Consider the following 12,532-nt stretch of genomic DNA (forward strand, 5'->3'; position numbering starts at 1 on the left):
TACCTCTGAAGGATCCCATGGAGGCCAGAATACAAAAAATTGAGTGTGTGGGGCTTTAATGTTTTATACTGGTACAAAAATATATACCTATATACATATTATACAAATCGATATATATATATGTGTGTGTGTGTGTGTATATATATATATATATGCCTATATGTGTATCATATATATTGATATATATATTGGGTAGCATCCTGTAACATTCCATTTTGTTGGTTTAACCCACTGTTCAGCAAGTGTTCCAACCACCACTCTCCATCACAGGTCATTTGGTATCACTTAACGATATTTCAGACCATAGGCACAGGGCGCCCAGTGCCCCCAAACTCAAGTAGCTAACCCTTGCCCTGTGCTGCCAGTGACCCCTCCTCACACAGCATTTACTTCACTCTACACAAGAACTGTTTTTCCCTTCTGACTCCCCCAAAAGAAGAAAGAAACTTAAAGGTAGGGAACACTTGTCTCATCAGAGAAGCATCCATCACAGCCCAGCGTCTGACACAGGGAGCAAGGGCAAAGCCACAGGGCTGCAGGTACTACCACCTCCAACAGTGACCACTCTGAACAACAGCTCTTATTTGTATGTACTAGGTTAATCTTGTCCTGGTATGTTTAATAAGAAACACTGAAAAGAGTTTCCCGGTTTTACAGATGTATCTGGTTAACTGAATCATGAACCTCTACTGCTTAGGGAAAGTTACTGGTTTTGGCTAGCAAAAACAAACGAGTTTTGGTTCAAAAGAAAATACTAGGGCTTCCCTGGTGGCGTAGTGGTTAAGAATCTGCCTGCCAATGCAGGGGACACGGGTTCAAGCCCTGGGCCAGGAAGATTCCCACATGCCGTGGAGCCAACTAAGCTCGTGAGCCACAACTACTGAGCCCACAAGCCACAACTACTGAAGCCTGCGTGCCTAGAGCCTGTGCTCCGCAACAAGAGAAGCCACCGCACCTAAACAAAGAGTTGCCCCCGCTCGCCGCAACTAGAGAAAGCCCATGTGCAGCAACAAAGACCCAACACAGCCAAAAATAAAATAAATTTTTTAAAAAAAGTAAATACTAAAGTGAGATAACCAATTTATTACTTGCCTCAACTCTGCCACCAACTAGAAATATCTTTAGACCTCATCTTACTCATGAAGATGAAAAGGAGGGGTAGCTGCATAATCACCAAGGTATCTTTCAGTTTAAAAACTATAAGTCTACCATTTAAAACTGTGGTTTAATACAAAAACTATATTAAGGAAGACTTCTGAAGGATAACTTTTAAAAATCCCTTTTTATATACATACGGAAAGGGCTGGGAAAGCCTGTTCATCCCTGTTCTGAATCTCATAGAGTAAACGAGATTCTTCTATAGCTTGCTTCTCTCTGCGCTCTTCTGGAGAGAGGCCGAAATAGTTAGATTCTCGAGTCGTGGCATCAAAATCCTCAGCTCTCTCACGATCAGGTTTCCTGTCAAATAAAACATTCTCGTCATGGGAAAAAAAAAAAAAAAAAAAGACAAAATGTACTGAGTACCTAAAATAATATAAAACAACACTTTGAGCAATTCAAATATCTGACCAGTTTAGCTACACTGTGACATTACAGAACTTTTAGCTGCCTGATTAATAAATGTTTAGGAAGCAGAAGCCCCTGGAGCATTAGACGACATTTCAGAGTCAAGAAGACAAACTTGAAATAGGATGGAAAGAAAATAAAAATATAACTCACTTCCAAGTGATACAGGAAGGCATAAATGTAAGCACTGTATATTTTCTTTACGCCATATTCCAATACTTTCATAAGAATTCTCTTTCAAAGGAAAGGGAAGGTTACTAGTTTAGGCCTCAAAAGCACTCTAATTTTCTGTTCTAAGTAAAGGACAACGTTCAAAGAGACACCACGACCATCTTCCTGCTTTTTAATGACACTACCAAGGGAGGGTGAAAGGTGAAAAGAAGAAAAAAATGCACCAGGCTAGATACTAACTACAGATAAGACTGCTGTCATTTCAATAACTTTGGTCAAAGAAGGAGACAAAAAAATTCATGAATGGAGTCTAGTAGCCCAAAACATAACCCTAGCATTTTTATATGAATTAAAATTATTATAGGCAATATGAATACTATTTCTACACTGTGTCTAATAATACAACAGTGGGAAATGAAAACCCAAAGCCCACCGGGAAAATACACTGAAGAGATGCAGCTCCCTAAAAAGAGTGGGAAGGACCCCACTGCTACCATCTGATTCCCCTACCTCTGAAATAAAGAACAGCCATTTCATGTCCTCAGTCCCACTTCAAATCACACCCTAATTCCAATGGGGCACAGGTCAACCCCAGAGTATTAGGGGAAAAAACAGGGGAGCAAACCTGGACCCTCAACCTTCGACCAGTCCTTCTCAAACCCTGGTGGTGAAAGACTCCAAAGGTGACTCAGCTAGTGCCCGGAGTCTCCAGAAAGTCAACACTCCCCAACCTCCGCACCCCATCACCCGAAGCCCACATCTCACCCTCACGCGCCACAGAGAACCTTCCTATCTGAGCCTAGTGGGAGGGGAAATATGCAGCACGGACCCGTCTATCATTTTCGGCACCTGCATAGTGGAAGCATGCATGGCAATCCTGCTTGGTTTTTGTTATACTTTGTTTCCTTTTCCCCAAAGGAAGAGACAATATCAATGAGAAAGAAATTTAAAAAGCGAGAGTTCATGAAGGTCCCGCGCCCAACATCACTGCTCTTTTTATTCTATGAGATTTCCAAACTAATGTGTTAAATATTAGAAATGAAGTCAAGATAAATTCTAACGGACTTAAATCAACTGGAGTGTTAGCTATAAAATTCTAAATTCTGACTAGAATTTTTTAGAATCTTACTTTTAATATTCAACCATCAGCAGTCTCTAAATCTAACACACTAGTAAAATTCATTCTCACTCCCAAGAGCTAGAAGGCTTATTACTAACTCCAAGTACAACTATGTTCGTACATAATCAATCACAGTGTCAAAATTCTCCAAAGCTTTATGTCTATGTACTCTCCACTGTCTTCTGCCATCAAGTGTTTTATACACCAAGTAATAGGTAGAAAAGGACCATGTCCGTCTGATCATTCTAATTCCCAACAGACTGGGCAAAACACAAGAAACACACTGGATAAAAACTCAGTTTGTGGTAAACAAAAGTGTCTTTAAATTAGCCATTTGGTAGTCTGTGTCTGTTCTTTTTTAAAAACTTTAAGACATTAAAGAGTAGTATCCTCTGTTCAAGAGGAAAAAAGGCTCTTCCAGTCTACTAAAAAATGAGAATTCTGTTAAAAAAATAAAATCTCATTTCTGTCCATGACCTTCCTATATTGACTTCACATTTTTAGGTTTCCAAAGCTAATATGCAAAGTAAGTTAGTCCTCTTGGGTACCTGGCCTGTACTGGGTAAGGTACCACCAGATGCTAGTGGAGTCTGGTCAGTGTCCGCACACCAGACTTCAGCCACAACTAGGTGACTTAGTGACATAAGGGCCATCTGCTGGGGGAGGCTAACCCACCGTGGGCCCCAAATGCCCCTGCACACTGTCGCTCGTGTGCCAAGAACACACAGCCCTGATTACTCTGTACCCAGGCCATTTCTCAGGGTCGTGTATCTGGTGACCACCCTCGAGGGATGAGGGAATTCTTTCTTACGATTCATTTTTAATCATCTGTTCTCATTAGAACTTTCAGATAACTGGATTATGAATACATATGTACTTTCTACGCACATATAAGCATCCCTTCAAGGATACACAAGAATCTGTCAACACTGGATGCCTCTGCAGAGGAAGCTAGACAACTGGGACAACAGGGATAGGAAGGAGAATTATCAGAACAAACTTTTCAGTGTTTTGGACTTTGAACAATATCAATTAATTTACTATCTTGAACAGTTAGCTCAATTAAAAAGAAAACTGTAATGGATGTGAAGTACTGGTATTTGTTATGAATTGAATTGCATCTCCCAAAAAAGATACGTTCAAGTCCTGACCCCTCCGTATCTGTGCATGTGACCTTATAAACAGGGTCTCTGCAGAAGTAATCCCATTAAGATGAGATCATAGCAGAGTAGGGTGGGCCCTAAACCCACTGTAACTGGTCCCTTACTAGAAGAGACACAGACACCCGGGGAGAACACCACATGATGATGCAGGCAGAGACTGGAGTGATACATCTACGAGCCAAGGAACGCGAAGGACTGTGGACAACACCGCAAGCAGGAGAGGCCTGGAAGAGACTCTCCCCTAGAACCTTCAGAGAGCGCACGGCACTACCGATACCGTGATTTCAGACTTGCAACCTTCAGGACTGTCCGAGAGTACGCTGCTGTTGCTTTAAGCCAGCCGGTGGTACTATGCTACCACAGCCCCAGGAAGCTACACAGTATTGGTACCATGTCAGCCTAAGAACCTACAACTCCGTCTTAAAGATGTTACATAAACTGTCTTTAATGACAAAACGTTAAGTACGTCCCCAAGAAAGGGGAATGCCCAAATGCCAAAAATAAAGAAACTAAAGACCAGAGCTCAGCAAGCACATAAGCAGATGCTACAGCTGTTCAGATGATCGGGGAGATGAAGCTCAGATGGGTAAGGTGAGCCACAAGCACCCACAAGAGACGTGGCCAAGTCCACAGGAAGAGGACAGCCTCAACTTAAGACACACCTTCTCAAATAAAGCTCCTCCAAAGAATATCAACTACTCTGTAGCTCCATAAGCTGCTCCAAGGAAGGGCAGATTAGGGAAAAATTTCAATCCACGGCACAGGAAACTATGACCCTGAAGTTCGTCTGCCTCTGCATATTCAGTCAGAATGCTGGTAATTCATGATCACAGCAACCTGTTCAGTATTAGACACATTACAACCAACAATCCACACTTGTCGGAACAAAGTAAGCGGACCATTTTGGTTGATTTAAGTTCCTATATAAAGGGGAATATCCTCACCCTGCGAGGAATTAGGGCTGCAGTTTGGAATTCAGTATTTAACACATTACAAGCTACGGGAAAACTCTGAGGTGCCAGGTTACGACGTAAATCATTTGAAAGAAGTTATTCGAAAACAAAAGATGGCTGACCCTACCAAATCACTTTCATTTGTTTAAAGCGAGTTATAAAGAACTAAAATCCTCACGTTATTCTATCAACAATACTTTTAATGTCACACTGCAGACAAATATAGGAACAAATATTGTAACTTTTTAAAAGCATGTGACACAGAAAGTAAAAGAGATGCTTCTCACTTAGTTTCTAGCCCTCCTGCCTTCGGGACGGTTACCTCGTGGCCTGTGTGGGTGTCCTGCTCAGACTTCTGTGCTCACCGGAGGGCTTCTGAGACTGCGGCGCTGCAGAGTGGCCGGGGGGCGCGCGCTGCCTCAGCCCCGGAGGGTGCTGCAGGCGAGGGGGCAGCGCGGGCGGGGCTTTGCCTGGCTTCGCCGGGGCCTTGGGCCCTCTGTAGTCCGCGTCTGTGGCAAGAGCCAAACTGCCTCGTAATCTTCCCATTACAGACACCCCCAAGCACCGTCCCCTCCCCAAAGAGAGGGTAACCTGGCGTGCTCCTACCACAGTGGAAATTCTGTCCGGAGGGAGGTTTTTTCATCTTCTTCCCTGCCACCGTGTTCCAGCTTTCTGAGGAAGGCAGTCTGAGGTTCTTCGGGGAGAGTCTTTAAAAGGAAGGAAAAGACTTGCAGTAATTTCTCGTGCTCCCCCAAGACTATCCACTTAGGTATTCTGCATAAATATTTTACTTTCAGTTTACCTAAGAATTCCCAGGTTTCGTTCTTATACTAAAAACACATTCAAGTACAAAGCATTTAGCAACCCAGATGTAACTCTAATCAAATAAGATGGCATAAATCAAAAGCACATTTTCTAACCTACAAGGACAGAAGACTAAAAGGCTGTAACCATAACCTAAGCAAAAGATTAGATAAAGAAGGAAAGACTATTATTCTGTGAGATGTGATGAAAGTACTGCAGCTAAGGACGGGGAAGGGAGGAGTCTTTACTGTGTTAGAGACACACAGAGGCATCTATGGGTCTACGAGAAATGGTGTGACGTTTGGGATTTGCTTTCAAATATTCTAATTCCACTTGCATCTTTTTTAAAGGGGTTAGGGAGAAGAGATTAGAAAAGACTGCCTAACCTGCTGTTAGCTGTTAAAATAGGGTGACGGTTACATTGGGGTTCACTGGACTATCCTCCTCACATATGTGTATGTTTGACATTTTCCACAGTAAAGATTAGGTGTGATTTACTACCTTTTCCTCTAATAAAGGCAGCAGGAACGGAAACAAAAGCTGATCTGAAGTAACACTGCATAATAGCAAGTATTTCACTCCTCCATCAGATAATCATCTACTGAAGACTGCATGCAAGGCAGCAATGAATGAAATCAGAAATGAACGTGGTCCCTGTCCTCCAAAGTCCCCACACTTCACAGCTACAATACGGTTGGATTTTCCAAATTGCCTTAGTGAAGAATGGCACATTTTAAACAGTAAGCAACAAAACAAATATTTTTTATTTAAAATACCTTAACACGGATAACACTAAATTTGAACTCAAACTACTTTTCTACAAGATCTAGACAAATATATTTCTCTACATGCAGGCAGTACATTTAAATGAATTTGCAGATACACAGGGACATCTAGAAATGCTCACGATTACATGAGGCTAAGTGGAAGAGACGGTGAATGAACACCTTAGCTGAAGAGCAGTACGTACTTCTTTCCAAGTTCTTCGACCAAAACTGGCCCGTTCTCAGAGTGAACCCCTTGAAAGTCTGCATTAGAAAATTTTCCATTGTGATCCAACCTAACCTGTTGAACGATTCCGCAAAGAAAAATCAGTCACCTGATTCTTTCACATCAACCATCAGTTTTTAAACTGTTACTTCATTTTCAACTAACGAGAAAATGAACATATATAGTTAAAAACAAAACAAAGTTCAAAAGGTACACAATAATATTGTCTCTGACCTCCCAGACCTATGTACCTCCATCCAAAATACTTTTCTTTGCTTACTCTTCCAAGTTTTTCCTAAATTGTCTTGGTTCTGAAGACAGGGCTGTGGCACCACACACACCAGGATTCCAGGCCCCGCTTTTCTACTTACCAGCAATATGACCTTGGGCAAGTGACTTATCTCATGCTTCAGTGTCCTCATATGTAAGATGGGGCTAATTATAGTACCTACATCACAGGACCCATGGAGGTGGAATGAGGTACACACGATATATACAAAGGACACCAGCCTGCACACAGCAACCACTCAACAAAGGAGAACAACTATTATTAAAATCACTATTGTCTACTCACTTTTCCAATATTTAGAATATTGTCACATGTAAATGTGACCTTTTTCTCCCTAAAAACAGATCAGTCATCTCTTCTCTGACATACAATTGGTTATTACGTAACAGCCAATCTTAACTGGACGATAAGCCTTTAGGTCTCCTCCTGCAGTCAAATGGCACACACAGCACAGGGCGCTGCTAGCCTGATGGACACAGCCCTGCGTGAAGCCACCTCCGCCTTTTTTATCAGTACAGTTGGCCCTCGGCATCCGCGGGGGACTGGTTCCAGAACCCCTGGATGCTCGACTCCCTTATGTAAAATGATACACTACAGTCAGCCCTCCGCACCCAGACGAGGAGGAACGGCCAACTGTGGATCAAAGTCCTCCAGCCGAGGTTTCGTCCTTCAGTCACAGCAGGACACTGCTTTCCTCTCTTCCAGAGTTTAAGAATAAAAAATATTTTTCTGAAGTTAGTTTTTATTAAAAGTTTAAACTACATTTACAAGCTTGCCTGAGTAAATAAAAGTCACCGTTGAGTCACAGCAGTTTCCATAATAAAATTTCAATTAAATTTTATCCAAGTGAAATAGTCAAGTGGTAGAAATAGAAAGTACTCTAAAAAGGAAAAAATTAAACCAAGTACCTGCTTTACCATCTACCTTATCAACAGCATCTGCTTTACAAAAGCAACTGAAATCTCAAAGCAAATATGCTTGATTTAAAATAACAAGTAACATAATTTTAGCGATGCAGCATAAAACAAGCAGTCTTCTCTTCTCTACTGAGTGGGGTTAGGGAGGGAGTGCCCTAAGCCCTGGATTTCCTCTTCTCTTTTGTTCTGTTCCAAGTTCCCCAAATCTCTATAGTAAAAGATTCCCCAATTCTGTTCTGTGATTTGGGCACATTTCTGACAATCATGTAAGGAAGAACCTAAATGAATCATATCCTCTTCTTTCCTCTCCTTTAAAAATACCTCCCCCCGCCAAAAAAAATACCCCCAAATCAGAACACTATTAAAAGTTCTTAAGGTTAAGTCTGTCACTGACCTCCAGAAATAATCCTGGTCCCCCAGACACTTTTCACAAACCACTTTATCACCAAGGAAACGTGTTTCCTCCACAAGTCAAGAAGAAATGTTTGTCAATGGCTATTTAAAAATAGTTTTTAAAAGGCAACACTTTTTGATGAAGACCGTTTTTGATGAAAATTATCTTCCAAATAACAATTATTTTTGGTGTGTGGGGGTTGCTTTTGTTTTAGAAAGAGTAATATTTTTTCATAAAGCTTTCTCCAGTCTTGGCATTATCAACACTTGGGACCAGATGATTCTTTGCTGGGGTGCCGTCCTGTGCGTTCCAGGACGTCTGGCACCATGCCTGGCCCCACCCACTAGATACCAGTCGCACCTTCCCTGCTGTAACAATAAGAACGTCTGCAGACATTGCTAAATGGGAGGTAGGGGTGCAAAATCACTCCACGTAAGAAACACTGATCTAACACAAATTTCCCCCTTAACAATCAACAGTTTTAAGCTCAAAGCAGCAGCTTATTCAAAGTAAATGGCAAAAACTTCTCTTACTGTTCACTTTCTTATCTCAGTCCAACAAAAAACTGTGTATTATCAGAATCTTCCAGGATGCTTTCCATAAACCAAATTGACCTATAATGTCAAGTCTGAATCAATTTCAATAAATTATTTGTCAACTGTAATGAAAATATCTAAAAATCTAAAAGGCTACTGTTACTTCTTTGAAGCAACTAATCTCAAAGACTAAATTGTTTTAAAGATCATGTGATGGGACGCCATGGTTTTAGATATATTTGACTTTGGTAATGTATTTAAGAGCTAAATATTTATAACTATTAAAATGTACACACAATATATTCTGAAATCCCAAATTAACAACACATCCAAACTTGAGCTGTTTTGATTCCTATTACAACAAATAAGATTTCAAGTAAAACCTTCTCTTCCTCTACATAATCACTTACTTGGCATTTGTCTCCAACTTCATACTGTAAGCCAGCAGCAATGGAATAATCATGTTTCTGTTGAGCTGTAAAGAATATCAGCATTGTATCAAGTTGACATCATCATTTTCAAGGGCCTCAAAGCAAATGCATGGAAAATACACAGATTTTTAAACTCACCTTGTTTAGACTTCAGCCAAATTTCATATTCCACATTTCTATAGACTGCTGGACTGAGTGACTTAAGAACCTTTCTAGACAAAGGAAGGCTAGGAGAGTTCCCATTGCTTTTCGGGTGCTAAATAAACAAAGTCAGGAAGTCCAGTCAACACAGAAATGCTTTTAAAACATGTTTGAGATATGTATAAGAGTAAAATCAAATGAAGAAGAAAACTTTAAAAATTTAAGAGGTCACCAAAAAATGTCTTACTAGTAGATGATCCTGACTCTATTGAAAATGTACCAGAAAAGAGAAAAAAAATTAAGACTATAAATTCATACACTTTCTTATATTGAAGAGGCAGTTAAAAACCATTAAATAAAAATACCTGATCACTTGACAAAGATTTAAATCCATTCACATCATTAACAGTGGTAGTTTTGTTCCTACAAAGGAAGAAATACAGCCATCATTAGGAGTAAAAAAAAGTTTGCATGCAATTAACTTCTTCTAATGTCATATAAAATCTGTTATATTCCAAAAAGTCAAACCTATATATATTCCAAGGAGCTCAAACAAGTTTTAGTATAACTGTGTATATATACACATACATATATATGTATATATGTACATTTGTGTATGTGTGTATATATATATATATAGGTCAAAGATTTTTATCAGTAATTCTTGATCATCTGACTGACCTGATCATCAAGAAGAGAGAAACAGAAATAAACTATGAAATTTGGGTTGGTGGAATAATTGAGTTCATAAAAACATTTAACGGAAAAATTTCCTTTCAAAATATAGATGAGACTCCATTAAACAAAATATTCTGCTACAACAAGATATACAATCAGGTAAGAGTAGACGCCAACTAAATAAGCTATCAGTATGTTAAATGCTGCTAAGTGCTTTGGGGGGAAAAAAGGTAGGAAAAAATTAGTTTTGAGACCTAGGATCAGATAATAAAAAATGGGATGAAGGGAGATGTCTTTTTCAATAAAGAATTAAATGTGATGAGACAGCAAACCATACGGCTATCTAGTATTGCAAGCAGAAGGGACAGCAAGTGCAAAGACCCAGGGGTAGGCAAGAGGCTGGATAAGTTGATGGCAAGTTGAGTGGGTGATGAGGTGAGAGGCTACCTGTACTCTTCTGTCGTTATTAATTCCTCCTCCTCAATAAATCCATCTCTAGTCTTTAGGACAATATCCAAATCTATACCCTTAAATGCAGAAATATTTAAGAGACCCCAAGTATTTAGAGTCTGGACTAAAAAAGCACCCTAATTTCTAATACTTCAGGATTGATCAATACGAATGTGAAAAGATCCAGGCACAGGAGCATAGCGCCTGGATATTACGCACTATGCCTATCTATCTTGCCATGATTATGTAGCACTCTTCCCTAAATGAAGCTTGGTCCTCCCTAAGCCAGACATGACACAAGGAAAAGGAAATCCTAATAATGCAAGAAAAAATTAATTAGAAAGGCTTCCATGTTCCAAGGGCTTCAATAATATAGTATAAGAAGGAAAACTGACCATTACAATGAGCACACCATCCCTGGTAAACTTCTCCAGCTTACGAGCCTCTACTCCACACTTCGCCTACTTCACCTGCCATCCCAGACCCAGCTGTTGCTAAAACTGCAGCAGCAACCAAAGGGCATCTGCTGGAAGTCCCCACACACCAAGTAAAGTTAATAAGCTACGACAAGCTAGTTATTCATTCTCCCTCAAAATTCCCCTATGCTTAATGACATGCCTTAATCATACTAGGCACCTGGAGAAAACCATGCAGCAGAATTTCCATCTGTGCAAAGTTAATTAGTCTATTCTAGGATTAAATTTACAATGGCAGACCCAGATTTTAATCTGACTCATTTCTTTCTTATGTAAAAATGGTAGTCAACCAAATTTTCAATCAGAATCTACAATTTAATTCAAGAAATGCTGGAAATTACAAATAGAGATATATTTAAGTGTTTAATAAAGAATTAGATATCCTGAGGCTTAATTTCATTTTTCTCTAGTTTCACAGTATGTGACACCAAGAAGGGTACTTTCATACTCTCATACAAAAGGAATGATATACTTTTAGCTTCACCAAGAATGAAATAGGTCGGTTCTTATAAAATACAGAATAAACTTCTTAACATCACTGATAAAAACTAATACACGTTGGACGCTATACCTAGGAACTAGGCTGTGCATTCTACATGTCATCTCACTTAATTCTTATAAATTCTCTACTTTAAAGAAATACTAGTATATCCTCATTTTTTTTTTTTTTTTTTTTTTTTTTTTTTTGCGGTATGCGGGCCTCTCACTGCTGTGGCCTCTCCCGTTGCGGAGCACAGGCTCCGGACGCGCAGGCCCAGCGGCCATGGCTCACGGGCTCAGTTGCTCCGCAGCATGTGGGATCTTCCCGGACCAGGGCACGAACCCGTGACCCCTGCATTGGCAGGCGGACTCTCAACCACTGCGCCACCAGGGAAGCCCATATCCTCATTTTATACCTATAGAATTGAGGCTTCTTAGTGACCCCAAGTTCAGTTAGTTGGCAGGAAGCCAGGAATGAAACCAGGTTAGGATGTCCACAGCCCAAGCTCTTAACCACTATCCTATACGTCTCAAGTGGAAAGGAAAAATAAGCTGCAGACTCTAAGTTAAAAGGTGTTTATTCACAACATAAACAAAGGCATTATCCAGAACTGTTCACAAACTTATACCCCAACTTGGGATTTTTATTATATAAAAAGAAAAGGAGGCGGCATTATGTAAGAAAGAAATTTTAAAAAGTCAAGGAAATCAAAATGGCCGTTTTCATCACTGGATATGTAAGCAATTGACAGGTTAACCTTAAAATTTTAGAATATACACACATATAGGCAGGACCAAATCTATTTCAGAGATATGCGCATCACATTTACACAGAAATAGATGCTTAGCAAAAACAAAGAAACAAACAAGATCAACTTTCAAAAGAAACAGTCCTATAGTAGAAATGAGATAAAATAAGTGGCAGGAAAAAAGAAACTTACTGCCTAAGTTTCTGTATTGCTGTATTTTAGGA

At 40.0% G+C, this 12,532-nt stretch overlaps 1 protein-coding gene across 2 annotated transcripts in view; it reads right to left on the reverse strand.

The window, feature by feature from the left end:
• The window catches only part of OTUD4 (OTU deubiquitinase 4), a 40,789-nt gene that overhangs the window by 11,453 nt on the left and 16,804 nt on the right, over positions 1–12,532 (reverse strand). For both annotated transcript variants that reach the window (XM_067035601.1, XM_059067370.2), the window contains exons 8-14: positions 9,841–9,898; positions 9,473–9,590; positions 9,314–9,378; positions 6,748–6,842; positions 5,580–5,680; positions 5,296–5,482; positions 1,296–1,458 (exon numbers count right to left, since the gene is read on the reverse strand). In XM_067035601.1, the coding sequence (XP_066891702.1) occupies positions 1,296–1,458; positions 5,296–5,482; positions 5,580–5,680; positions 6,748–6,842; positions 9,314–9,378; positions 9,473–9,590; positions 9,841–9,898 (787 nt within the window). The remainder of the gene's footprint in view (positions 1–1,295; positions 1,459–5,295; positions 5,483–5,579; positions 5,681–6,747; positions 6,843–9,313; positions 9,379–9,472; positions 9,591–9,840; positions 9,899–12,532) is intronic.

This window comes from Kogia breviceps, chromosome 6 (genome assembly GCF_026419965.1).
Source record: "Kogia breviceps isolate mKogBre1 chromosome 6, mKogBre1 haplotype 1, whole genome shotgun sequence".
NCBI lineage: Eukaryota > Metazoa > Chordata > Mammalia > Artiodactyla > Physeteridae > Kogia > Kogia breviceps.